This window comes from Heloderma suspectum, chromosome 2 (assembly GCF_057233095.1).
Source record: "Heloderma suspectum isolate Gila_16-S chromosome 2, 16-S_ref, whole genome shotgun sequence".
Classification (NCBI taxonomy): Eukaryota; Metazoa; Chordata; class Lepidosauria; order Squamata; family Helodermatidae; genus Heloderma; species Heloderma suspectum.
In genome coordinates this window covers 123442708-123470520 of record NC_139459.1, presented here as the reverse complement: position 1 = coordinate 123470520, position 27813 = coordinate 123442708, and the positions used below count along the sequence as shown (strand labels likewise).

At 45.5% G+C, this 27813-nt stretch overlaps 1 protein-coding gene across 1 annotated transcript; it reads left to right on the top strand.

The window, feature by feature from the left end:
• Positions 1-27416, top strand: LOC146352682 (SUN domain-containing protein 3-like). The gene is made up of 14 exons (XM_084829677.1): positions 1-69; positions 320-381; positions 1609-1706; positions 2208-2321; positions 2718-2802; positions 6196-6266; positions 12554-12609; positions 13875-13915; positions 14933-15092; positions 19728-19812; positions 22457-22572; positions 23972-24139; positions 24834-24923; positions 26899-27416. Exons 1-14 carry the CDS (start codon positions 1-3, stop codon positions 27040-27042), a joined length of 1359 nt encoding a protein of 452 aa, XP_084685803.1. The 3' UTR covers positions 27043-27416.
• The last annotated feature ends 397 nt before the right edge of the window (positions 27417-27813 follow it).

The window sequence follows — 27813 nt, the reverse complement described above, 5'->3', positions numbered from 1 at the left end:
ATGGACAGAGTGCTGGACTTGCGCTACACAGACGCAGATGCAAAATCCCTGCTAAGGGTCGTATCCAATGTAAGTTCTATTCATTTTGATAGGTCTGCTCTAAGTAGGACTAACATTGGATATAAGCCTAAGTCATGAAGCTCACTGGAGGCCCTCTCACCATTTATTTATTGTTCGTTTAATGGATTTATACCCTGTCTTTTAGAAAGTCTTCCCATTTGTAAGCCATCCTAGGAACCTGTTGAGGGGCCAGCTAGAAATCAGTCAGTCAAACAAAATGTATGTATAATGCAGCATATAAACATAACCTACCTCACAGGGCATTGTAAAAATAACATGGGATAGCCCCAGGTATGCTGCACTGAATTCCTTGGAGAAAGGGTGAGATAAATATGTGGTAAATTAACCACTGAAATGGAAAGCCATCTATAACACTTTGTTGAAGTCACCATCCATTACAAACATTTCAGTGGCCATGTAGCAGCAAAGCACTAGGGGAATTCTTCTGTGGGGTGGTATACAGAGTCTGCTTGAAAACAGCAAATGAGTGGGCCTTTCCCACACAGACTACTTCTGCTGCAAGGTGTAGTGCAGTTTCTATGTGATGTTTCCATTGGGCATGATGAGTTCCAGCATGCCTGTTTCTTGGCTACCGTGGATGGAAGCATGTGCCCTCTCCAGGCTATACAGAAGAACTCCATTAGAAGCAACATCACATGTCACAGCAGCATTCACATTGGCCAGATCTAGACCTTGTGTCACACCATTATGATCCCATCATAGTATTGCTATATCCCTCTTAATACCTTGTAGGATACGCAATGACATTTGTTGCGGTGTTTTGGATAATGTGGAATAAAAAGCAGGAAATAACAGTACAAAAGCAGTATATTGAATGTGTAAGGTGCCCCAACAGTTATCAGTGTACTTCAATACCTCTATAAAGCAGTAGTGTAGATCTACCCATTATAAACATAACACAAAGACAAGATCTTAGTATTTCCATTGTGTCTATAAAGGGTGTCCCACACAGCATCCAAAGAATTTGAAGGGCATCTTTCTTCCTGCTAGAGATGTATCTCACATTTCCTGAACTTCTTCAGTTCTAGAACAGTGGTGTAGTGGACCCAAGATTCGTGGGGATGAGCACTGGCACTTTTTTCTTAGCAGGGATGCTGATGTCATCTGCCACCTTCCTCAAAATGCCCGATTCCCTCTGAGCTTAGCTGCAATCCTCACAGTAGCTGGGGGGAAATGAATATTCCCAACAACAATATATGTTTCCCTTTTGTAATACGAAGTATTTTGGGGTGGCTTGAGTTTGAATGGGCAACTAAGGACCATTAGCTTTTTTTAAAAAGGAGGAAAAAAAGACCTATTCTTGGTGTAGATGAAAACTCCTAAGATCTGGTTTGTTAATATGAATGAACAGAGCAGCCTGCCATTTTGGACAATTGTTGGGGCTGCGGTTATGGGGACAGTCATGATGAGCGCCTGCACTTCAAAGCTTACCACTACACCACTGTTCTTGAAGGAGCCTTCCATAAAAAAATTTTTTTTTTAAATCTTGAAGAACATTGAGATAATGTATAGTTTTTCTTCTTTCAGCTGGTACTTGCGCAGTTCTTTGGGGAAGTGCCCCAGAAAGTCTACTACCTCACCTAGCCAAGTGACTTCAAATGATGAAGAGGGAGAAGAACGTGGGGGTAAGCTCAAAAAACACTGATCAATTGTTTAACCACTTGTGGGTGGAGGCCTGAGATAAACTGCAGCATGTGATGCTCTGTATGGCCTGGTTAAACCCACCTTTCAAGGATATGTAGGAGACGCTGAATGGAGATGGTGCATTGAACCAATCACGAGTCCAGTTCAACATGTACAGATCCACTGAAAGAGTTAACTTGTGTTCACTTCAGCACATGTGGAATCGCTTAGCTCCTATGCTACACCAGCTCTCACTATACGAATGAAAGGCATTACTGTGCAATTTTTTTTGGTCTCCTACCCAAGAGTTGATCTAATCAAGAGGTCCTTTGGTCACAGATGTCCAGCTGTAACAACAATGAAAGAAAAGAGCGAGGCACAGATGGAAGCAGAAGACGTAGCCAGTCAATTTTTCAGACGAGACACACTTAAAACTCCAGACAAAAACACACGATACTGGGTGTTGGTGATGTCCAGCTAATGAGATGACATTTCTTTGGCAGGAGATCCATCAGACAATGGACAAGTGATGTTTACCCGAGAAGTTGTCGCAAGGGAGAGCAGCTCTAGTACCTTGTCGTCTAACTCATCTGCTGCTTCTCAACAGAGCGTGCTAAGTACGTTGCTTGTGGTTTTGCTTCCCTAAGCATTCTGACACTAAGACAAGGATCCTATTTACATCCTTACTTATTTATGTGTATTTAAAATATGTATTTACCACCCTTCATTACAAAACCACAGGGTCGTGAGCAGAATTCATTTCAATGCAACTGCAGGCTTTTATCCTGTTATCATTCATGGCATTTTATGGGGGGTTCCAGAGAATTCATCTTCCACTTGGAACCCTCCCAGGTTTTCACTGTAAACAGCCAAAGAACTGCATTTTCAAATGAGGGAACGAGTCCCATATCCACCCCACAGTCCACAGGCGGTCAGATGACTAAAGAGACACATCTCCAGTTATTTTAGAAGCCGTCAGAAGTAACTCCTTCGTGCTTTGTTTTCCCTCCTAGGAAGCATATGCAACATTCCTGGCCTTATGATGCTGCCTGTTATCTGCTTCCTAGAATCCCTCTTGGAAGGCTGCATCTGTGTAAGGTAGATATAAGTGTGAAGTTTTTCCAGGCTTTTTTGGAAGGAAATCAAACTTGGCAAGCCTATCTACTTTGCAAAAATGTAATACATGGCAGTATCTTAACTTTTAACACACATACATTTAAATAGACTAAACATTCACCCTCCCTGGCACCTCATTCATGCTAGTTGACAGCATTTTACCAGCTTGGATAACATGAGTATTAATTCTATGAACTCGTGTCTTATTTAACCTGGGGGGTTCCCAACTTCAGTGTCTATCCATCCAACAAGTAGCATAGAACCAAGGGGCTGATTTCAGCCAGAGCTTCTAAATAACCCAGGGCAAAACTCATTAATGTTTTTTTTTAAGAGAAAAGTTGTATTTAGGAAGAACTGGGCATGAACTGTAAGGCATGTTATCCATATAAATATCAGTTATGGGGTGCTTTCTCTTGTTCACATTCTGAATCATACTCCATCATGAGCCATGATGAAAAACAAGAACTCAGGAGGGGGCTATGTAGGCTGGGCTCAGTTCTCAGTGGTTCACATTAAGGTCCATGGGACACAGTTATTGGGTTGCAATTGGTCCATTTATCCCAAATCTTAGTGTGAGGGTAGTGTTAGCTGTACTGTGTCATCATATTATTATTATTTATTTTTATTATTTATTGCATTTATACCCCACCTTTTTTCCTTGCAAGGAACCCAAGGCGGCTTACATTATCCTCCTCCTCATATTAGATTAATGGTTTAAACCTCCCATGATAACTCTGGGAGGTTTAAACCACACATTTATTCTACCAAGCAAAAAGATGAATAATTCACAATAGCTACAAGCAGAACCAGTAGTGGTGAAGGTGGGGTGAAGGTTTGGGGCAGCTGTTCAAATCATGCGCTACTGTTGCTTTAATCTGTCACTGAGCAGAATCCTGGCCCTGTACCCAAGCTGTATGACTGTGGGAGAACTGGAATAGTGGTTAGGAGCATGAGCTATGAGCTGGAGATTCTTAGTTCAAATGTCAGCTCAGCTATGTTATCTGTGGGGATAACAATAGTGCTGTCACAAATCCCTTGGGCCCCTCTTTCCTTAAGCACTCACACACATACACACACAAAATGAGAGGCTTCAGTCTCACACCTTTAATTCATTATTCACAGGCTCATTACAGATGCAAATCCTCGAAGACTCTCTGGCTACAAAGGAATACCTGCAGGGGATTCAAATGGGATCACCAAAAGATGCCTGCAGTTTGAAAGGGAGACTATCTGGCTAGGCTAACTTAGGGAGGGAGGTCCCGCCCCTCGTGTGATGCTTCCCTGCGTAGCCTCTCACGCATCACTAACCACTTCGACCGTCTGAGCTCTGCCCCGACGTTTCCCTCTTAGCTGTGCACCGCCGCCTTGCGTCTCTTAGATCAAGTCCTCAAGCCCCTCCTCCTCCTGCTCACTGCATCTCACAGAGGCGGGGTAAGGAGGAAGCTTCATGCCCAGCCATCTGCGAGTTGGTAACCTGAGACGCACACCTACCCATATCTGAACTGGCTTGTGAAAATGCCTCCCCCAATTCTGGCTGCTCCTCTTCTGAATCTGAGCTGCTAACTATCTCCCTGCGCTCAGAATTAATCCTGACAAGTGGCCTAATAACAATGCATATGTATACTTGGGGTTGAGCAATTTTAAGAACTAGGTTGAGCTGAAAAGCAGGGTGCATTTCCTGAAAACTTGTCAGGGGTCAAAAACACCTGCCTTTCAGCATCTTTGGTTTTGGGGGGATGGGGGGATTGCTCCAAAAGCAGCTGAAAGTATTTTCCCATGCTTTGTGACATGGGCACCCAGTCAAATCTAGTTAGCAATATAGCATTCTTATGATATCTCATGCACTCTGTGATCCTTGACTGGCTGGGATGACTATCCCCAGGAAGAAGGAACAGCTTTTTTAAAAGGCACTGAAGTAGCAGAGAAACAGAGCAAATGAGTAGTTAACCAAATGTCCCCCCGCCCCGAAATATTTTATTCTCCCCCTCCTAGCACTACTTTCCGCACACATTAAAATGGCTGAATGTTTGGTGTAGACTGGGGGTGCTCCCAGAGGTGGCTTTTATGGCACCATCACTCTGCCTTGTTCATGGAATTTTACATGGGGTCTGATGCTGACATCTTCCATTTGTAACCCTCCCGTGTTTTCCTACTGCTTCCTCCATCTTTTGCCTTACAGCGGATAATACGTTAAGAAGGAAAAGATGGAATAGCTGCACAGTGCCTTCTTATTTGCAGTGTTAGGAGCCTTCTGTCTGGAAGCACTGTTACTATGAACTAGCCCTTGGTGCAGAGCTAGATATTAAGAGATAAGGAACCTTTGGGGAAGGGCTGTAGCTCAGAGCCAAACTAGGGCTGATGTTATTCATATCTTTTTACCTTGCATGATTTAAAAAAACAAACTCCAAACTAAAAACCTGGCAAGGGAGAGTCTAAGCCAGATCAGGACTATGGTGTGTGTGTGTGTGTGTGGGAGGGAGGGAGGGCTTTAACCCTTTGCCCTCACCATGGACTCAGTCTCAATAGGTCTCCCCTGTGCCTGCTATTTGCAACAGGAGGAAAGATCCCACTGGTGTCAATGAGAGCTTTCCACCAATTGTGACTAGCAGATGGAGGTACCCAGATTGGAATCAGAATCACAGTGTGTGTGTGTGTGTGGGGGGGGGAGTTAAAGCCCCCCCCTTCCCCCATGCAGCAGTCCCAATCTGGTTCATGCCATCCCACACCAGCTATTTGTTAGATATTAAAGTCAGTCACGCAAGCCCAAACAATGTGAATAACGTCATATCTAGAGTTTAGCCCTCAATAGTAAAGTGCCCTGATTCAGACCTTGGCATCTCCAGTAGATCTGAAAAAGACCCCTTCCTGAAACCCTGGAGAGCCAATGCCGGGCAACGTAGACAAGACTGAACTAGATGGTCCACTCATCTGACTCGGTATATGGCAACTTCCTAACTGCTCCAGCAATATGGCTGTTTGTCCCCCACTCTCTTGTTATATCTAGTGACATCTTCGATGTGACATCATTGCACTGTGCCTTTTCCTGCCCTCACCTTACATAATTAGCAGTAGGGATGGGGCAACACACAGTGTGATGATGTCACATCATGCATTGTCTGATACTAGGCATTACAAGGAAGAGAGGAGAAAGAGAAACATGAAGTAGCAACAGCTGTTGTAATGTCTAGTGAATGATCAGGGATGCTGTATGTTTCTCCCCTCTCTGGTCAGTTGTCATCCTTTTAGGGAAGGAGCCAGCGATGCCACCAGGAGCCCTATACTACTGATAGGATTCTTTCCGTAGCTATTGCTGGTCCCCAATCATTGTTCCATCAGTGTCAATGTTTTGACAATACCGCCTTGTTTTCTCTTCAGAAACCAGTTCACTATGGCAAACTGTACAAAGTCTTTCAAGTTCTTGTTAATACTAGTCCCAGTCATCTATGGTGAGTATTCCTACTTTTCTGATCTTAATTTCAGAGATGACTCAAGTGTGTTGGTTCATTCACTGAACTGATAAAGTTACCCCTAACAACTGGAACTCAAAGCTGTGCTTAGTTTTGTACAGTTGAATGTTAGAGAACCCAACTTGCCAGAGATCTAGACAGCCTAAGCAGCCAGACTGCAGATGTTTTGCAGTGCAAACCAACAAGAAGCAGAACACAAATAGGTCCAAAGCAGAACTTCAGATTACAAGTGGAGCACTAAAATAGCACAGGCCATCCTGTGTAGCCTTCTCCCTGATGTACTAATTGACTATATGCACAAATTTACTATATTACTGATTCAAAATTATGGACCCCCACCCCCCCAGCACCACTTGTGATCTGAAGTGGTGGAGTCCCAACTTCTACCAACTCAATCTGCTACAAAAGGACTGTGGAAATAGGGAGTGTATCTACAGCACCAGTCACCACTTTTGGATCAGTAATGTAGTAAATTAGTGCATCAAGAAGACAGCTACACATGATGACCTGTGCTGTAGTACCCATTACACTCTGTGATGCACTCTCACTTCCACAGTCCTTCTGGCTCCAGTAGCCCTTTTGTGTCCAAACTCAGATTCCTACGTATCAGACAGAAAGTAATCAATCAGTATAGCAGCAGATCTGGGTGGTAGACTGAGGACACCTAAAAAAAGATATTGCAGAGATGGAAAAAGTGCAGAAAAGGGCAACTAAAATGATCAAGGGGCTGGAGCATCTCCCCTATGAGAGAAGGTTACAACAGCTGGGATTGTTTAGCTTGGAAAAAAGGAGGGTAAAGGGAGACATGATTGTTGTTGTTGTTGTTCAGTCGTTCAGTCGTGTCCGACTCTTCGTGACCCCATGGACCATAGCACGCCAGGCCTTCCTGTCCTGCGCTCTCTCCCGGAGCGTGCTCAAGTTCATATTCATTGCATCCGTGATGCTATCTAGCCATCTCATCCTCTGCCGTCCCCTTCTCCTTTTGCCTTCAGTCTTTCCCAGCATCAGGGTCTTTTCCAGGGAGTTTTCTCTTCGCATTAGGTGGCCAAAATATTGGAGCTTCAGCTTCATTATCTGTCCTTCCAATGAGCACTCAGGGTTGATTTCCTTTAGGATGGACTGATTTGACCTCCTTGCAGTCCAGGGGACTCGTAAGAGTCTTCTCCAGCACCACAGTTCGAAAGCATCAATTCTTCGGCGCTCAGCCTTCCTTATAGTCCAGCTCTCACAGCCATACATTACTACTGGGAAAACCATAGCTTTGATTAGACGGACCTTTGTCGGCAAGGTGATGTCTCTGCTTCTTATTATGCTGTCTAGGTTGGCCATAGCTTTCCTCCCAAGGAGCAAGCGTCTTTTAATTTCATGGCTACAGTCACCGTCTGCGGTGATCTTGGAGCCCAAGAAAGTAAAATCTGTCACTGCTTCCATTTCTTCCCCTTCTATATGCCAGGAAGTGATGGGGCCAGATGCCATGATCTTAGTTTTTTTAATGTTGAGTTTCAAACCAGCTTTTGCACTCTCCTCTTTCACCCTCAACAAGAGGCTCTTTAGATCCTCTTCGCTTTCTGCCATTAGGGTGGTATCGTCTGCGTATCTGAGGTTGTTGATAATTCTCCCAGCAATCTTAATTCCGACCTCTGATTCATCCAACCCGGCATTTCTCATGATGTACTCTGCATATAAATTAAATAAGCAGGGTGACAATATGCAGCCTTGTCGTACTCCTTTCCCAATTTTGAACCACTCGGTTGTTCCATGTCCGGTTCTTACTGTTGCTTCTTGACCCTCGTACAGGTTTCTCAGGAGACAGGTAAGGTGGTCTGGTACTCCCATCACTTTAAGAATTTGCCACAGTTTGTTGTGATCCACACAATCAAAGGCTTTAGCGTAGTCAATGAAGCAGAAATAGACGTTTTTCTGGAATTCTCTTGCTTTCTCCATGATGCAGCGAATGTTGGCGATTTGATCTCTAGTTCCTCTGCCTCTTCTAAACCCAGCTTGTACTTCCGGTAGTTCTCGGTTCGCATACTGCTGAAGCCTAGCTTGTAGGATTTTGAGCATCACCTTGCTGGCATGTGAAATGAGCGCAATGGTGCGATAGTTTGAACACTCTTTGGCATTGCCCTTCTTTGGAATTGGAATGTAAACTGACCTTTTCCAGTCTTGTGGCCACTGTTGAGTGTTCCAGATTTGTTGGCATATTGAATGCAGCACTTTAACAGCATCATCTTTTAGGATTTTAAATAGCTCGGATGGAATACTGTCATCTCCGCTAGCTTTATTGTTACTAATGCTTCCTAAGGCCCACTTGACTTCACTCTCTAGGATGTCCGGCTCAAGTTCAGTGACCGCACTATCATGGCTATCAGGGACATTCAGATCTTTCCTGTATAGTTCTTCTGTGTATTCTTTCCACCTCTTCTTAATCTCATCTGCTTCTGTTAGGTCCCTGCCTTCTTTGTCCTTTATCATGCCCATCTTTGCACAAAACGTTCCCTTGAGATCTCCAATTTTCTTGAAGAGATCTCTAGTCTTTCCCATTCTGTTGTTTTCCTCGATTTCTTTGCATTGTTCACTTAAGAAGGCCTCCTTGTCTCTCCTTGCTATTCTCTGGAACTCTGCGTTCAGTTGGGTATCTCTTCCCCTTTCTCCCTTGCTTTTCGCTTCCCTTCTTTCCTCAGCTACTTGTAAAGCCTCATCAGACAGCCACTTTGCTTTCTTGCATTTCTTTTTCTTTGGGATGGATTTCGTTGCTGCCTCCTGAACAATGTTACGGACCTCCGTCCATAGTTCCTCAGGCACTCTGTCTATCAGGTCTAATCCCTGAAATCTATTCCTCACCTCCACTGTATATTCATCAGGGATATGATTTAGGTCATACCTGAACGGTTTAGTGGTTTTCCCGACGTTCTTCAATTTAAGCCGAAATTTTGCAAGAAGCAGCTCATGATCTGAGCCACAGTCAGCTCCAGGTCTTGTTTTTACTGACTGTATGGAGCTTCTCCATCTTTGGCTGCAAAGGACATAATCAATCTGATTTCGATATTGACCATCTGGTGACGTCCATGTGTAGAGTCGCCTCTTGTGCTGTTGGAAAAGAGTGTTTGCTATGATCAGCATGTTCTCTTGGCAAAACTCTATTAGCTTTTGTCCTGCTTCATTTTGTACACCAAGGCTATGCCTGCCTGTTATCCCGGTGATTTCTTGACTTCCTGCTTTAGCATTCCAATCCCCTATGATGAAGAGGACGTCTTTTTTTGGTGTTAGTTCTAGAAGGTGTTGTAGGTCTTCATAGAACCGATCAACCTCAGCTTCTTCGGCCTCAGTGGTTGGGGCATAGACTTGAATTACTGTGATATTGAATGGTTTGCCTTGGATTCGTACTGAGATCATTCTATCATTTTTAAGATTGTACCCCAGTACTGCTTTTCCCACCCTTTTGTTGACTATGAGTGCTACTCCATTTCTTCTAAGGGATTCTTGCCCACAATAGTAGATATGATGGGCACCTGAATTAAATTCGCCCATGCCTGTCCATTTGAGTTCACTGATTCCCAAGATGTCGATGTTCAATCTTGCCATCTCATGTTTGACCACCTCCAGCTTACCTTGATTCATTGATCTGACATTCCAGGTTCCTAAACAATATTGTTCTTTACAGCATCGGATTTTCTTTTCACCACCAGACACATCCACAGCTGAGTGTCCTTTCGGATTTGGCCCAGCCGCTTCACTCTTTCTGGCGCTACTTGGAAATACCCTCTGCTCTTCCCCAGTAGCATATTGGACACCTTCCGACCTGAGGGGCTCATCTTCCGGCGTCATATCTTTTAGCCTTGTGATACGTTCCATGGGGTTTTCTTGGCAAGAATACTGGAGTGGGTTGCCATTTCCTTCTCCAGTGGACCACATTTTGTCAGAACTCTCTGCCATGACCTGTCCGTCTTGGGTGGCCCTGCACGGCATAGCTTATGGCTTCACTGAGTTACGCAAGCCCCTTCGCCACAACAAGGCAGTGATCCATGAAGGGGGGAGACATGATAGAGGTCTACAAAATTATGCATGGTGTGGAGAATGTGGATAGGGAGACATTTTTCTCCCTCTCTCAAAATACTAGAACCCAGGGTCATCCTATGAAGCTGATTAGTGGGAGATTCAGGATAGATAAAAGGAAGTACTTCTTCACACAGCGCATAGTTAAACTATGGAACTTGCTACCACAGGATGTAGTGATGGCCACCAATTTGGATGGCTTTAAAGGGGGATTAGACAAATTCCTGGAGGAAAAGGCTACCAATGGCTATTAGTCTTGGTGGCTATATGCTACCTCCAGTACCAGGCAGTGAGCCTATGTATACCAGTTGCTGGGGAACATGGGTGGGAGGGTGCTGTTGCTCTTATGCCCTGCTTGTGGGTTCCTGGTCGACAGCTGGTTGGCCACTGTGTGAACAGAATGCTGGACTAGATGGACCCTTGGTCTGATCCAAGCATGGCTGTTCTTACGTTCTTATGAGGTGGTAGAAGTTGAGACTTCAGATTGCAAGTGGTGATGGGAGGTTCATAATTTTGAATGCTCTCCTGAGTAAAAAGCTCCCTGCATATACTAAATTTGTGCATGAGGAAGAAGGTTATGTATAAAGACAAAAGCTTTCTCTCTGATGTTTTAGTTTACTACATGTAAAGAGTTTTTAATGTAAAAAAGAGAGGCTTCTAAGCTGGTTCTAACAGCCCAATAAGGAAGAGAGAATGCTTGGTAGGGTTGCCAGGTCTTGACTTGGGCACAACATCTGTTCTTTTAAGAGCTTTGGGAGAAGAAGAGACCATGCAGGATAACTCCTGTCTCAGCACTTTCCAGTCCATTGCATGCTCTGAAACAGCACTGAAGTCCTGCATGCTGAAGCAGGTACAGGAAAGAGGGCAGGAGAATGGACTGCTGCAAAACTAGGATAGGAATTAGTAATTTGAATGAGTTACTTTTCTGCAGTTGGTGAAAGCAACAGGCAGTGTGTCTGAATCTTTAGCTAGTGACCCTAGTAAACTGGGGATGGAGTGAGTTGGGAAAGGCTAAGAACAGAAGTGGTTTTGGAGTCAGGACTCGTATTTTGCAGAGCTTGCAAGTACATGTTATGGGGAAGTTTGGGGAAGGTTGAGGTAATGGCAACTTGGGAATGGACTTTGTTTTAATATAGCTCACATATAGCCAAATGCCATTGTTCTGCATCCAATGGCAGTCAGAACGAAGCAAGAAGAAAATAGGACCTTGGGTAGCTCCAAGTGGGTCCTGCTGGCTTGGAACTTTGTCCTACTACAACCATAGGAGAATGTGGTTTCAGCAGGGAGCTAAAGCCTACTGAAATATTATGTAGGCTGACAAGACCTGTTGGGTGGTTAGCGCCACCCCTCCTGGAGGAACTGGCTGGACTATTAAAGGGCCTAAGACTTCTGTGAGGCTGGAGAGAAGGAGGTTCTGCCAGGGACTCATCCTGTGAGCCAGGGGATGATGGAAAGGCTGTGTCCTGTAGCCAAGAGGGCCCTGAACGACGTACTGACTGTTCTACTCCCAAGGAAGTAGCCTGTGCCTCGTCCTCATCAGAATCCTCTGCTGCACACTGGAAGGCTCGGGGGCTGGGGGTTATAATAATATTGTTAGAGGAGAGGGAGCTCAGTTGTGGTAGAATGAATGGAATGGTTAAGATGCTGCATAACTGAGATTTGAGATTTTGATGGCAAGAGAAGTATATACACTAATTGTGGAAGATGGTACTCTGCCTTAAACCCCGGGGGTAAGATGAGCTATAAATCTAAACCAATTACTCTCCAGTACATTGGGTCTGAAGAAAGGAATGGCCTTGAATGGCACTTTCTGTTCAGTGGAGAACCAATTCAGAAAAACAGAGCTTGGAGGATAAAATTTGGTTAGTCATCTATGTAGTTTCAAATCTGAAGGTGATGCTTAGCATTGTCATTTAATTTCCTATATTTGCAAAGTGAGCAAAAGAACCAAGGCAAATTCACCTTACATCTGATTTTTAAATGGCTTTTCCTACACTTTCTATAACACATTAGCAATATATTGGGCATGAAGCACTGGAAGTTAAAAGGCATTTTAGAGTTATTTGTGAAAACACTTCAGGTTTAATCAGATGTAGGAGTATAATACTGGATATTCCAGAATTCTTGCTCTTCAATAAATATCTTTGGCGCTACTGAGATAAGGGTTACTGATTATTAATAAGAGTTATTTGTCGTTGTTTTTCTCTCAGGTGCCATTTACTGCTTGTGTCGATACATAAAATTGTCAGATGGTTTGTCATCCAAGGTGAGCACCTTTCTGGACTGGAAAGTAAATTGAAGTCAGTCAAAGTAAGAAGTCAGTCTTGTAGGTGTCCTTCTAGACAAAGATATGAGCAGATTGGTTGGTGGCTTGTGCGTTATATCTTGTCCAAGCAGTTACAAAGACAACCTACCACTGGGATTTAGCTTAGGGGTGCCCAAAAAAACCCACCCTGGCTAAACTAGTTCGCGTTTACACTGTAGACATGACTTAAAGGTAGAATTTTGCCTCTTTGGGTTCATAAAAATTCTGGCCTCTAGGCCAGAGTACTTCTGAGCATGTGTGGAGTTTTTCTTCCCCCACAGGATAAACATCTAAACAACAGAGTGGAGAGCAAAGATCCCCTAAGCTTTCACAGCATGTCTTTGTTGGTCTGTGTTGTTTTGTTAAGGAGATGCATCCTAAGCTGTCAGTGTGCTGTGAAATCTGGTGTCCTGGGCCCCTCCTTCAGCCTGCCAGCCTGCTGGACTACCTAGGGTTGCAGTGACACCACAGGCACTGAGTTGATGCTGAGAGGTAGCATGGGGTAAAGTGGTACGCAGCCACCCAACGGAGGGATTGAGGCTTGGACTGTACTTTGAGCGTGCTGATTCATCTGCACTGTGATCAACACACACACACACACACACACACACACACACACAGGCAGTTCCACCAAACATATCTGGTAATATGGTGCCAGCCTTTTCTATGATCCCTTTAGTGGAGGGCAAAAATTCATGTGGCAGCATAGTGTGCTTAGGGCTGGCCCAAGACAATTTGCTGCCTGAGGCAAAGAAGGAAATGGCACTTCCCCTCCCTTTTCCACATGCAGAAGCCAACTGGACTGGCAGTTGAATCTTAATTCAACACTGGTGATGGGACAGCTTCTTCCTCTGCACATGAGGGCAGGCCACGTGGGACACACTCCCCTGACTTCCAACACCTTGTGGCCACTCTCTGCTCCCTATCATCTCCCACCTGAGGAGGCCACCTCACTCTGCCTAATGATAGGGCTGGCCATGAATACCTTACAAATGCATCCCGCAATGACACCCTCGTGTGCACTGTGAAAGAATGCACACATGCACACTAACAGCAAGAATGGCTCTTCCAATTCTGGGAAGTGGCCAGTAGGATAAAATTCTAGCCAGCCAGTACAAATTCTGGCTGGGTGGCAACCTTGCCTAAGAAAATGAGAATATCTCGCCCTGAAAGGCCTGTAGGTATTATTAATGTTGAGGAGCACCTGTTTGTTTTTCCTCTTATAGGAGCTTGCACAGCTGTATGAAACTGAGCTGAAATCACTGTGGTAAGAGGACCTTTTAGATGGGAACCCTAGTTAAATGCCAGGCTCACTAGGCTGAGCTTCTGGGTGGATCATTAGACTGCCACTAAATGGGCATTTGGACTTATGCAGCATAAAGCTCTAATAAAGATTTACTTCTGGCCAGAGACAGCAGCACAAGTTTCTCTGTGGGTGACTTTGATTAAACGTTTAAGGCTACTGTCCTATACACCAGCCTTCCCCAACTTGGTGACTTCCAAATGTGTTAGACTGTAGCTCCCATAATCCCCAGCCGACATGGCCCTTAGAGTGTGCCAGATTCGGAAAGGCTGCTATATACACTTACCTGGCAGTAAGCCCCATTGAAATCAATGGGACTTGCTTCTGAGTACACATGTATAGGATTTAGGGATGCGTAAGAAATGCATTCAGCTTACATTTTGAAGCAAACTTACCAAATCTGTACTTCCCAAACAAAAACACAAACTGAAACACGTTTGATGTCAAAATCTGTTCTTTTCTGTTTTGTGATGCAGTTCATGAAAAAAAGCATACAAGAATGTGTCCATTTGAAAAAGTGCACACAATTATGTGTATATTTGAGGAAAGGCACACAAAAACACTTTAGTCAATGGGAAAACTGCTTGCAAAAATGTATGAAAAAATGTATACAAAAATGCATACAAAAATGCATATATTTTGCAAAATGTGCACAAAAATATGTATTAATTTTCATGCGGACTAAAAAAAATTCATCCCTGATTGGAAAGATGAGAATCTGAGCAAAACTGAGCTTGACAGATTCACCCATCCTTAATAGGACTGTGCTCTAAGAACTGCTTAGCACTATAGTTCCAAGAACTCTGTACCATGAGATTTACCTGCATGTTTAAATCAGCTCTTTGATCATCTAGATAGACCATAGTCTTCAAACATGTGCTGAGTTTCTCTTTTGTAACTGTTGCTTTGATGCAGGTTGGGGACCTGGGACCTGGTCAGGCAAACAAACCATTTCTAATATTCACATTTTCTCATTCCAAGGAAGTCTCAAAATTTGCTCGAAGAACAAATCCATGAAATCCAAGGCCTTAAAAAAGAGACTGATCGCCTGCGCGCCGAGATCAGTGGCATTAACGAAGGCATCCTGCTTTCTGTAAAGCAAATCCTTGAGGAGAGCGACATCCCAGGAGAGAACAAAGATGTAGGGAGCTGGGAATGGATCATTAGAGCCCTCTGCACCTCGTTAATCCCTGCTTTCCATATCATACCCCCTTGCAAGCTTGTGTTGCTATCATAACCTGCTGATTTTTAAAAACTGCAAAGAGATGGATTTTGGCTTCCCTGTCCATCAGTATTAAAAAAAAAAAAAAGTAAAGCCATTTAATATTCTAGGTCAGTGGTTTTCATACTTTTTAACTTCAGGGAGCCCCTCCCACATTGAGGAAGCTCTGCCTACTGCAGAGGATTCTGGGAAGTATTCTAGATTGTTCACTGATTTCATGCAGGGCACTGGTCAGCCTGCTGGGCATCACTGAACACTGTCACTCCAGGTGAACTGAGAGGGCACCCTAGAACAAAGGTAGGTTGGCTTCAGGCCTGCATGGTGTATGGTTGTCAGGGTTTTTTTAATGTCTCTTAAATTGATAAAGCAAGAGCACATATTCTGGGTGCCTTAACGGTTAAGGCATAACTTCTGAACAGTGTGACGTGATCCTGAGCATGCACTCTTGCTTACTACGCCGTTCTTTCCTGGATTTGATCGAAGTCCAGTAAACTTTGCAAGAATCAGAGCAGTCAGCAGACACCAGGAAGCATACTGGAAATTGGCTAGTGGTCCACCAGTGGATCACAATCTGCCTTCTGCCTGTCCCAGCCCTAAAAGACACTCAGCGCGCCCTTGCTCCTTGTGCATTGCGGGGGAAAATAAGCAATGGCAGGCACCAACTTCTCATTGAGGAATCCCTAAAAAGTTTCTGAAGCCTGCAGAGTTCTCTGGAATGCAGTTTGAAAACCACTGCCCCAGGGGTTTAGCACTACTGGTACAATGCCACAACTTGTGACATTGCAGTGGTTCATGGGCTGTTGTACTTGATCCTACCCAGTTTTCGTCCTTGCACAACTGGATAGAGGATGCTTTGTACTTCCAAATGTTACGGCTAAAAAGTAGATTGAAATCTTTTTTGTTTGTTAGCTTTGGGCAAGTGTGTTTCACAAGATCAAGTCTAAAATACGACGTTCTTAAGGGGTCCTATGGTATATGCAGCCATCTGTTTCACCCTATAGACTGGGGTGGGTTTTGCCTCTAATCCAACTTTCCCCAACCTGGTGCCCTCCAGATGGATTGGACCACAACTCCCAGGATTCCTGACCATTGGCCATGCTGGCTGGGGCTGATAGAAGTTGACGTCCAAAACATCTGGAGAGCGCCAGGTTGGGAAAGGCTGCTCTAGTCTGCTCAGCATAGGAAACAGCAGCAGTGCACCACTGGGGAGGCAAACCAAAGCGTAGATATGACTCTAAGCCATAGGCCCACAGGCACCCCGGTTTCTCTTCAGGAGCGCCACAAACGCCCTCTGCCTGTGCTACTTGCAGTACCCACAGTGCAGGATGGCTGACCATGTTCTGTTTTGTTTGGAATTTTTAATAAATCTGAGTCTTAGGAATAGGACAAAATACACACTTAGGGTGCAATCCTATCAGATCCTCCCTTGATACTTGTAAGCCTCCAATCTAGGAGGCTTATGAGCATCCAGTGCAGAGCGGGAGGCGTGGCAGAGGCTGTCGCCTCCACTGTGCCTCCTGCTGCGCAATTTACCTAGATGGGCTTTTTTGCCTATGTAGCTGAGATGTCAGAGGGGCAGGGAAGGAGGCTGGGGACACCTGGGGAGATGGCGTAGGCTGCCCCCTCCCTGCCTGCCAGCACACCCCCTTTCCCTTCCCTCCGAGGTCACCGTTGCAATCTCGGAGAGGCAGCTAGTGTGGTTCTCTCCACCGCAACTGCAAGGGGGTGGGGGAAGGGGAGGGAGCTCGGATTCCTGGGTCTGAAGTCGGGGCACTGTCCCCGACCTCGGATCCAGGAATCCAGACTATCCTGTGGCCCTCCAGACTCTGTCTAGGGGCCATAATTGCTCTGTTTTAATGAAATAAAAATATGTGTACATCTTTATTTTATTATTTTTATTATTAAATTTATTAATCGCCCATCTGGCTGGTCACCCAGCCACCCTGGGCGATGTACAACATACAATAAAAACAGTTTAAAACAATAAAATTCTACAATAATAACATTTTCTAAAATACCCTAACCCACCCCAAATGCCTGCCTGAACAACAGCGTTTTTAATGCACGACGGAAGCTCATTAAAGAGGGGGCATGACGGAGTTCCCTAGGGAGGGAGTTCCACAGAGTGGAGGCCACCACAGAAAAGGCCCTCTCCCTCGTCCCCACCAGTCTAGCTGTCCTGGCTGATGGGACAGAGAGAAGGCCATCCGAGGCTGATCTTGTTAAGCGGCCTGTCTGGTGCTGCTGGAGGCGCTCCTTAAGATCTTGCTTGCATAAGCCAGCTTATTAAAGCTTCTGTAGGAGCTCAGTTTTGGTTTAAACCTAAGAGCTCTGGACTATCAACTAACGTCTATTACTGCTTGTGTCTTATCCTAATTGCCAACCATTGTTAGAAGACTTTAATGATGAAATACACATTTCCTACCACTTCAGATTAAATATACAGAGGCCAAAGCAAACGGCAGGGTTGCTAGTAAGGGCCATAAAAGGGGTTTGAACCTATTTACAGAACAGTGTACTGCAATAATACTCAGTTCAGATGCAGGACATCTAGGATCAACACATTTAGCCATGAAGCCTGTATAAATGAGACACTGCCTGTTATTCTATATGATCTCAGAAGGTCATTGTGAGGATGGAAGGAAATAAACACATAGTCTAGGGTTCACATCTCTTTGTGCTTGTGCTAACCACTGGTAAAGCTGATTTTTGCCATCATATGATTGACAGTAATCTGTAAGCAACCAGCATTGAGGTGGGTATGCAGGGGTGGCGACATTTGCTGGGGGAAATTGGCAGACCGGCAGGATTTGCTTATTCTTTACGGCACTTGCCAATTCTCCCAGCAAGTGTCCCTCCCCCAGCCCCTGAATTAGCAGAGAGAGAACAAAATAAAGTTGGGAACCCCTGTTTCCCTTATAATACCTAGTTTGGCCCTTAGTCTCAGGGCAAACTTACTCAGCTCAAACTCCACAGGGGATGGAAACATGGTGCAAGGCAACTCTGAGGCATGGAGCCTTTTTGGCCCAAACTAGTCATTATGCAGCAAACATGAGATTCCTGACCCCATGTTTGCCACCTAACAAGAATGCAGGTGGAGGAGGCGTTGGGCGGGGGGAGAGAGGAGTGCTTCATACTTCTCCTACCGACTGCTTTTTCTTGACACCCTCTTCTACCTGGTTGCCTTTCCCCAAGCCAGGCTCCAGGACCCCAAAGACTTCCAGCTTAGGGTGGGGGGAATGGCTTGACTGGGGAGATTGCAGAAGGAAAGTGGCAGACCCGAGAAGCATTAGGCACCTTCCCCCTTCCTGCCCAGTTTCTCCCCGGCAAACCCCCCTGCCCTCACATTCAAAGGCAGGGCATGAGAACGGGTGAATCCTCTGCCTCAGATCTGGACGGGCGGTGGGATGTGCCTGCCACCAGGAGTCCAGATGCCTCCGCTGCCGCCCTATGCCTCTCAAAGTGAGGCATAGGCATGTAGCTGCTCTGGAGAGCTGCACTGGCTACAGCAAGAGAGCACTTGGCACAGCTCTCCAGAGAGCCCGCCCAGGCCAAATGCCTCGTTCTGAGGGGTCCATCAGAGTGAGGCATTGGTGGGAAGGTGACCTTGGAGATCGCCTGTGCCGCCGCAGCACAGGCACTCTTCAGGGCCACCTTCCGCAAATACCACGCTCTGAGGAAGGGCCCCTCAGAGCAAGTTATTGAGGGGAAGGTGGGTGGTGGCAGTGGATGGCAGGGCAGGGGGATCCATATGGCAGCAGTGGCAGCTTGGATTCAACGTCGCCACTGCCTGCTCCCCAGCAGTGGTGCACAGCAGTGGCTCCCCCACTCCCCTCCCAGTAGCAGCGTGTGGCTGGAGGTCTTGTGCAGGCCTATTCAAAGGTGGCACATTGGAACTCCCATGTCTAGTAGCTGTGGTCTTTCTCTTCTTGTAAGTGAATGTCTGACAGCTGCCAGTTCAAAGATAAGCTTACATCCATAGCCTCATTCCTTTATCTGTATCCAGCAGCTGGTTAAATGAAATGTGTGTCTTTAAGTGGTCTGAAAGACTTGAAGGGGACCAGCTGGGCTATTTTCCATTATAAGCTGAAAGGGCAGCCTTTAAAATAAAGCTCACATCCACACCACACGGATGGCTATGTACATGTTATTGTCATTCATAAAAGGATAAACGTTAGCTTTCCAAGCATTAAGGCATCTATCTCAAGGTCTTAGGTACAGGCAATCCCCCCCCCTCAGGCATGATCAGAAACCAATTAACACACATCCTTGCTGCCAATTCAGCCTGGGAAGTGCCATTCCTTCCCCTACATTCCCTGCTATCTCAGCAAATAGCATAAGGGGGGCTGAGTATTTGCTGAGCTTACACCTTGTTTGGCCAGAAGCATCTAAAGCCCAGTTGTCCATATTCATGAAACTGTTATAGCTAAAGCCGTATGCTCTCCTTTTTAAAGCCCTTGGACCATTCAAAATCCCTATGCAGAATATATGGCATGATCTTTGCAATAACTATCCCCTTAGATTCACCTGATGGATTTTTCTCCTCCTCCACAGCAAGTGCTTGCAATGATCAACCTGGCTTTTAAGAAGATTTATGAGGATCATGTACAAATGGCTGATTGGGCTCAAAAAACAATAGGTAATGTTGGACTATCATCTGTTCTTATGCGCTACCGAAATAAATGAGGCTACATCTTTCCTTCCTTCCTTCCTTCCTTCCTTCCTTCCTTCCTTCCTTCCTGATAGCTTATGCAACCCATTAGGATAGCTATCCTAACCACTTTCTTAGAAGTGGAACTTATGTCTCAGTAAACAGAACTTACTTCTGAGTAAACATAGAGGATTGTGGTGTACGTTCTTTCAGATAGCTGAAGCGATATCCATTGTATTTGACTAAAAGATGATGCTGTTAAAGTGCTGCACTCAATATGCCAACAAATTTGGAACACTCAACAATGGCCACAAGACTGGAAAAGGTCAGTTTACATTCCAATTCCAAAGAAGGGCAGTGCCAAAGAGTGTTCAAACTACCGTACAATTGCGCTCATTTCACATGCCAGCAAGGTTATGCTCAAAATCCTATAAGCTAGGCTTCAGCAGTATGTGAACCGAGAACTACCGGAAGTACAAGCTGGGTTTCGAAGAGGCAGAGGAACGAGAGATCAAATCGCCAACATTCGCTGGATCATGGAGAAAGCAAGAGAATTCCAGAAAAACGTCTCTTTCTGCTTCATTGGCTACGCTAAAGCCTTTGATTGTGTGGATCACAACAAACTGTGGCAAATTCTTAGAGAGATGGGAGTACCAGACGACCTTACCTGTCTCCTGAGAAACCTGTATGAGGGTCAAGAAGCAACAGTAAGAACCGGACATGGAACAACCGATTGGTTCAAAATTGGGAAAGGAATACGACAAGGCAGTATATTGTCGCCCTGCTTATTTAATTTATATGCAGAGTACATCATGAGAAACGCCGGGTTGGATGAATCACAGGTCGGAATTAAGATTGCCAGGAGAATGGTCAACAACCTCAGATACGCAGATGATACCACCCTAATGGCAGAAAGCAAAGAGGATCTAAAGAGCCTCTTGTTGAGGGTGAGAGTACAAAAGCTGGTTTGAAACTCAACATTAAAAAAACGAAGATCATGGCATCTGGCCCCATCACTTCCTGGCATATAGAAGGGGAAGAAATGGAAGCAGTGACAGATTTTACTTTCTTGGGCTCCAAGATCACCGCAGATGGTGACTGTAGCCATGAAATTAAAAGACGCTTGCTCCTTGGGAGGAAAGCTATGGCAAACCTAGACAGCATAGTAAGAAGCAGAGACATCACCTTGCCAACAAAGGTTCGTATAATCAAAGCTATGGTTTTCCCAGTAGCAACGTATGGCTGTGAGAGCTGGACTATAACGAAGGCTGAGCACCGAAGAATCGATGCTTTCGAACTGTGGTGCTGGAGAAGACTCTTACGAGTCCCCTGGACTGCAAGGAGGTCACATCAGTCCATCCTAAAGGAAATCAACCCTGAGTGCTCATTGGAAGGACAGATACTGAAGCTGAAGCTCAAATATTTTGGCCACCTAATGCAAAGACAAAAGCCACTGGAAAAGACCCTGATGCTGGGAAAGATTGAAGGCAAAAGGAGAAGGGGACGGCAGGGGATGGGATGGCTAGATAGCATCACGGATGCAATGAATATGGACTTGAGCACACTCCGGGAGAGAGCGCAGGACAGGAAGGCCTGGCGTACTATGGTCCATGGGGTCATGAAGAGTTGGACATGACTGAATAACTGAACAACAACAATTATGAGGTAAACACAGGGTCGCCTCATAATGCTAATATGGAGGCTACCAAGGAGAGAGATTAGTAAGAGGTAATTAGTGAGAGGGAGGTGCTTAGAGCTTTCCCTACTTGCTGACTTCTGCCATTTTTGCCCCATCCCCAACCTCCAGCAAGACCTTGAGACCAGAAGTGAGCATGGGAAGCATTAAGCACCCCCTCCTCTCACCTAGCAATTCTTCTCTATAAATGCCCCCCCCCCCCGCATTTCATTCATGTTAGCTCGGTCAATGTGGTCTTCAGAGCGTGTGTTTGTTGAAATATCATGCAATGGAAATAGCATTATCCTTCAAATGTTCTTGTCAACAGCCCATTAAGTATCCTCTAATAGGCAGAGGCCATTGGGTAACGTTGAACAGCTCCTTAGGAGGAACCACGTGTTCAGAAGCCCTTCTCAGCTTCTACTGGCCTCAGGTCCTACTGTCCCTTTTCCACTGGAGGTCAAAACAAGGCATGTGGCTTGAAAGCACTTCAAGCATTTGTTGATGTCCATCCTGTGCTGAGGGACCCACTACTACCACCACATACAGTCCTGGCTTCTAACAGCCTCCTGAAGCCCCTTTTCTTCCATTCCCCTCCCACATCCAATAGTTTGCAAACTCTGGAAGCATCTGCTTTCCCCTGACAGGATGACTAGTGGCATAAAAGAGGAGGAAATGGGACTAGAGGCTTCTGCTGTAGTCCACTGAAGCATTGGTGGATCCCTAAGCACAAGCATGGCAAGGAGCAAAGTGAGTGTTGGCTGTGCCCTTGCGCAACAACTGCTGCCTCAACCTTCAGGAGAAAGGGACTGCCTTCTTTCTCGACTTTACATTCAGCAATGAACTCTCCAAGAAGCTGATTTGACACTGGGAAACTGTGGCGTGGACAGCGGTACACAGATCTGCTGGGACAATTTCTTTGGCCTTGCTGGTTAATGTTCTCTTTGTTAACTCTAGGAGCCACCATTGATAAAGACAGGACATCTAAGAGTTACGAGCCTGAGAATCTGCAGAGCTGCTGGTTTAGATCATTGTTCATGTCTTCAGCAAAGCCCCCTGATACTATTCTACAGGTACTGTAGAATACCTTCGTTTCTATCATTGTAAAGAAATAAGTTCAGCACAGTACTAATATATTACTTAACTCTCTAGTCTCTAAATTTTCTTGCATGGCTTTGGAAAGTCCCCCTGAAATAGTTTCCTCAAGTGTCGCAACCACCACCCTTTTATACTGTATAGCATTAAGCATAATAGTTAATTTTAGCCCAAACTGTGCCTCAGAATACCATAGATTCTTTGGGGAGTTAAAGATATAATCACTTGAATTTCCATAGGTGGCATTGCAGCCTGATAAGGTTGGGCAAGAGTTCCCACCCAATAATTTCCTCTCCTGTGATCCCTTCCTTTACTCTGGAAATCTTGTCTGACAATGCAATGCACAAAGGTAGTTGATTGGAAGGGAAGGACGCGCACAATGCTGGCATACGCAAGATGCAAATGAAAAGTGGGAGGGAGACGAGTCTCAAGACCAACAACAACAGTGGGCGTGGATTAGGTTCACCAGACTTCATGTCCTGTGCTTCTGTTGAGGGAAATAAGGAGGTAGCCCAAATATCTGATCCCTTCTGTCTTCTCCCAGGAAAACGGGCATTCCAAAAGCAAAGCCCTCCCTTGTAATGTCTCTCAGTGGTGGGAAAACAGGAACTGGGGATTTATCTCGGATCCCGTTGTCAATCCAGAAAGATGGAAGCGAAGGCATGGCTTCCCTTCTGTCATCATCACCACCGCTACTATTACTATTAACATATAAACAAACACACACATACAAAACGAAAAGGACATTGCCAAATGTGCTCCTAAACACTACATAATTAAGTGACGCTAGCCCTATTCAGGTATTCTTTATCTAGGTACAATAAACACTTGAGGATGGGGAGCACTTTAGCCCCACCCACCCCTTCTTGTGCATTTCCATCACCCTGTACTCATGGAGGGCTTTGTGGAGGAAAGTCAAGGTTCTCAATTGCATGGAGAGCCTCCACAGATAAAGGAAGCTGCCCTGTTCACCCTCAATGAGTACAGGAGAAGCATGCGAAACGGGCGGGTGGGTCTAGAGTGCTTCCCTGTATGGGGCGGCGGGATAGAGGAAGAGCAACATACACTTATTCACAAAGATTTGTAGGCTTACGCTTATTTGAAAATAATTCTGGGTGAATACAGACAAGCATTTATCAAGCAGTAGTCTACCTTGGTGTGTATCTGATCCCTTGGTAAGCCACTCATTCGTCCTGCCAAGTTGCAAGGAGTGTTTGCTGCATTTCCACAATGCACCTGATCAGAAATCTGGGGCAGCGCCAATGGTCTTCTGCATTCAACTCAAAGAATTTGATTTACTGGTATTGAATGTGAATTGCAGCTCTGTCTGGGTTGTGGGGCCACGTTTGATTCACTTAGGTTGCTTCCTGTTTCTAGCCAGATGTTTACCCTGGAAACTGCTGGGCTTTCCAAGGATCTGAGGGCCAAGTAGTAGTTAAATTGCCTGAAAAAATCCAACCAACAGCCGTTACAGTTCAGCACATCTCCAAAGCAATCTCTCCTTCAGGAGGGGTCACCAGTGCCTTGAAAGACTTCTTGATTTATGTGAGTATTGCCTTCTAACTCAGCACTGAGCTTGTACACCTGCTCCTCCAAGGTTCACCCAGAGAGCAATAATTTGTGGGAGTAGGGGGACCATTCATCATTGCAGTCCACATGTGCAGTCCACTGGTTAAAGGGGACTAGCACAGGCCACATGGTCAGGCTCAGCCAGGACTTGGACTGGGAGCCTCCTTTTTATTATTCTTTCTCCTTTGGGATGAGCTACTCCAGCCTACCGTGTGGAGGAAGAAGGGGCAGCATGGTCCTCGCACACCCAGAAGCCTCCCCGCACCAATCCTGGGTAGCCTGTTGGTTCCTCTTAACCCAACTATAAATACTTCTACACAGGCTGGGGGATCTGAGCAACTCCCAGATTCTGGCCTATTCTGTGTGGCTCTCTACGCTCTGGCTAGGTCTCTCTGCCTGTCCATCCTGTAGTCTGTCTGCTTGCCTGGCCACCAGCCTCCTTATCTACCTGCCTCTCCTTTATTGCGACATCCTCACTCCAGTCTGTTTTGACTGGACTCTGTGGGCTAGACCCATGCTTGTAATTGCCTCTGCCCTGACCTCTTAAGCTGCTCAAAGAATTGCTTCCTAGGCTGTCCTTAGGCCCTTTTATGCAATGTTCCATCCTTTGGTTGAACTCTCTCTGCACTGTCACCAGTTCCAGCTATCTCCCGCCTCCCTTCAATTCTAGGGGCTAAATGATGAAACAGAAGAAGAATCTCTACTGGGGACATTCGTGTATGACATCGAGAAGGAAGCCATCCAGACGTTTCAGCTGAAGGTACCCTGAGAATGACAGCAGTGGGGTAGCAAGGCTGGAGAGGGACATTTCGGATTGACCCTGATTCTGATTGCACTGAGCAGGGGGCTGGACTCGATGGCCTTGTAGGCCCTTCCAGCCCTACTGTTCTATGATCTGATACGACGATGGGCTGCTTTGAAAGGGGTATTAAACATGGCTCTCCAAGTAAAGGGGAAGGTTGCTCCTCTACTCTCCTAGAGGTTCGACCTATTTTAATTCAGTATTGTGGTTCAGTGGATTAGGGATGGGGAACCTGTGGCCCTCTGGATGTTGTTGGACTACAACACCCATCAACCCTGACCATTTGCCGCCTTGTTGGTTTTGATGGGAGTTGGAATTTAACATCTGAAGGGTTGCAGGTTCCCCACCCCTGGATTAGAGTGATAGCCAACAGCTCAGACAGAGTCCTTCGGCCTGTACTTGATCTTCACAGGGATCCCTCAAGTCACTTATTAAGGGCCACAAAGTACAATTAGGTTCCTGGTGACGTAACTGGAAGGAACTCTGGTCTGAGAAAAAATTCCCCAGCCTTACCAAAAAAAAGGGCGAAGCAGGAGTGTATGGTGTCTGATTGTTCTCCCACTCCTGCCCCTCTCTTGGAAGGCCCCTTCCAGATGAGGCACTGCAGGAGATGGGCAACGTTGTCTCTCCTCCTATGATATTGCCAGTGCTGTTACGTTAACATATTGTCAGTGAGATGTAAGGACAGCATGAGTAAACCCAGGTGATAAATGAGTCACTTCCATGATGCAGTGAACTAAGGAGGCAAGAGGATGCTCAGTGACAATCTTATGTTATCAACTTTTTTTTTTCATGCCATTGAGAAATACTTTCTCTTGAGCAACGGAGCGGCCTGCGAGGGCACCACAATAACACTAGCTTTTCTGCATCGACAAGTTCTGCCCCCGCTACTTGGAAATACTGTCATGGATTACTCCCAGATGTTTCTAGGATCGGTGACACTAGCGGGCAAACACGAAGCACAACAGGAAGTACCTGACTGAAGAGATGCTTCCTGTCATGGAGTTAATACTACCATTGCTGATTTGGGACAATGATAGCTTGCCCAGTTGCATGGATCTTACAAGTCCATCTGGACTAGAGACTGTCCAATGGAGACTGTCTACCCAAAAATGTGCTGTGCAGATGATTGATGCACTGATTAGAAGCACCTGTCACCTGTAAACTTGCTTGTGTTGATGTGCTACTGGAGATCCTAGAATTACAGGTGCCACAAATATCCATGATTTTTTTAAAACCATGATTTTGAGGATCTCCAGACTTTGGGCAGAGGTACCTTACACAAGTGGGAACTCCACCCATGGAAGTTGCCTCTGCCCTATTTTGAGCATTCCCTTTCCCTGAATGCCACAGCCCACAGTATTCAGGAGTGTCCCACGATCCTGTGTGTAGCATGGGGGGGGGGGGGCTATAAGGGCTGCTGCAGGAAGGCAGGGTGGAGAAGATAGGTTCCTGAAATTCCCTTCTGCCAGTGCAAAGCTGGTTGCCACCCAAGGGTCCCAAACAGGCAACAACAAAAACATCAGCAACTGTTTGTGCACAATGACACACAATGAACCAAACCGTGCATGAGATGCACATCAGCGATTCCATCTGTGTTTTATCTTGCTTACAGAGATTTTGATTTTAAGCTGAGAGCACGATGTGCAATTCTGGATGATAATCCTTGTGACAATCAACAATGATTTGGATCAGAATTGTGAAAAGAGTATTACCTTACCTTTTCTGCAGATGTGAGTCCCAAACATGCAATGCTCAGGAAAAAAGCTGAAAATACCTGGAGAAATAAGGGGATAGGTGTTGCACATTCCTGTCGAACAGTGGCATTTAATCTGCTACAAGAATTGGGGATTATGATCATAGGACTAGTGAAGCACAGACATGTGATGCAGTTTTTGATTTGGTTTGTTCTTCTTCCCACTCTACATTTCAGAATGAACACGCAAACCAGTTTCTGTATATAAAGTTCAAGGTGCAGAGCAATTGGGGCCATCTGGAGTTCACCTGCATTTATCGGGTCAGGGTGCACGGGAAGATGGTCAACTACATGGGCCCTTTGGATGAAGGCAGGGGGTGAAAATCTTGCAAGATGAATAAAGGAAAACAGGAATATGAATCCCCATCATACTGAGCAAACTGTAAAGCGCATGTGACGCTCAATCTGATTGGTCCCAGGGGAGGGTTGGGAGGGAAGTCTGGAGGGAACGGAATCATAAGTAAGCCAACATATTTAGAATCTGGCAGATCTTGATCTAGTGGAGACGACCTGTGTGGTCTGTTCAAGAAACAGACGAAGACAAGAATGGAGGGGAAATTTCAGTTAGGTCAATGCAAAGTCATGATATTGGCACACTGATCTTATGCGCATGGATATTTTGGATCCTGTCCAGCCTTCTGTGAAAAAAAAAGATATGAAAGTAGTGATCTGCCAATAAAGATTTCTGTCCAGACTCATGCGTGTAGAGGCAAGTGCAGTATACATGACAAAGGTGCCTCTAACTTATGCAATATAACGTTGCGTGAAGTTGTTATTCTAACAGCCGCCTTTCAGAGCAACAGGTACATGTAGTGTTGTGTCCTAGAATGTTCCTCCTCTTTCAGGTGGGCTTGGTGGGAGTTGTGTAATTTCTTTCATGCCAAATGTATGCCCAGTCAGCTGTACCCCCCAAATGCATATCACTACCAGCACAACTGTACGCGTGCTTGCTGAGAAATAAGTCGCATTGGATTCAGTGTGTATAGGATTGCAGCTTAAGTATGCTATTTCTATTTGGCCACATACACACACCCAGTTTGTGTAAAGTGTACCTTTGCCTCTGTGACATTCCATATAAACTTGGAGGCCCCA

What these genes read in the sequence shown, in the direction of transcription:
- LOC146352682 (XM_084829677.1), top strand. Translation starts at nt 1, where the DNA reads ATGGACAGAGTGCTGGACTTGCGCTACACAGACGCAGATGCAAAATCC. An exon ending in CAGATGGTTTGTCATCCAAG is followed by an intron (nt 12,610 to 13,874) that starts GTGAGCACCTTT and finishes TTCCTCTTATAG; the next exon opens with GAGCTTGCACAGCTGTATGA. An exon ending in TCCAGACGTTTCAGCTGAAG is followed by an intron (nt 24,924 to 26,898) that starts GTACCCTGAGAA and finishes TCTACATTTCAG; the next exon opens with AATGAACACGCAAACCAGTT.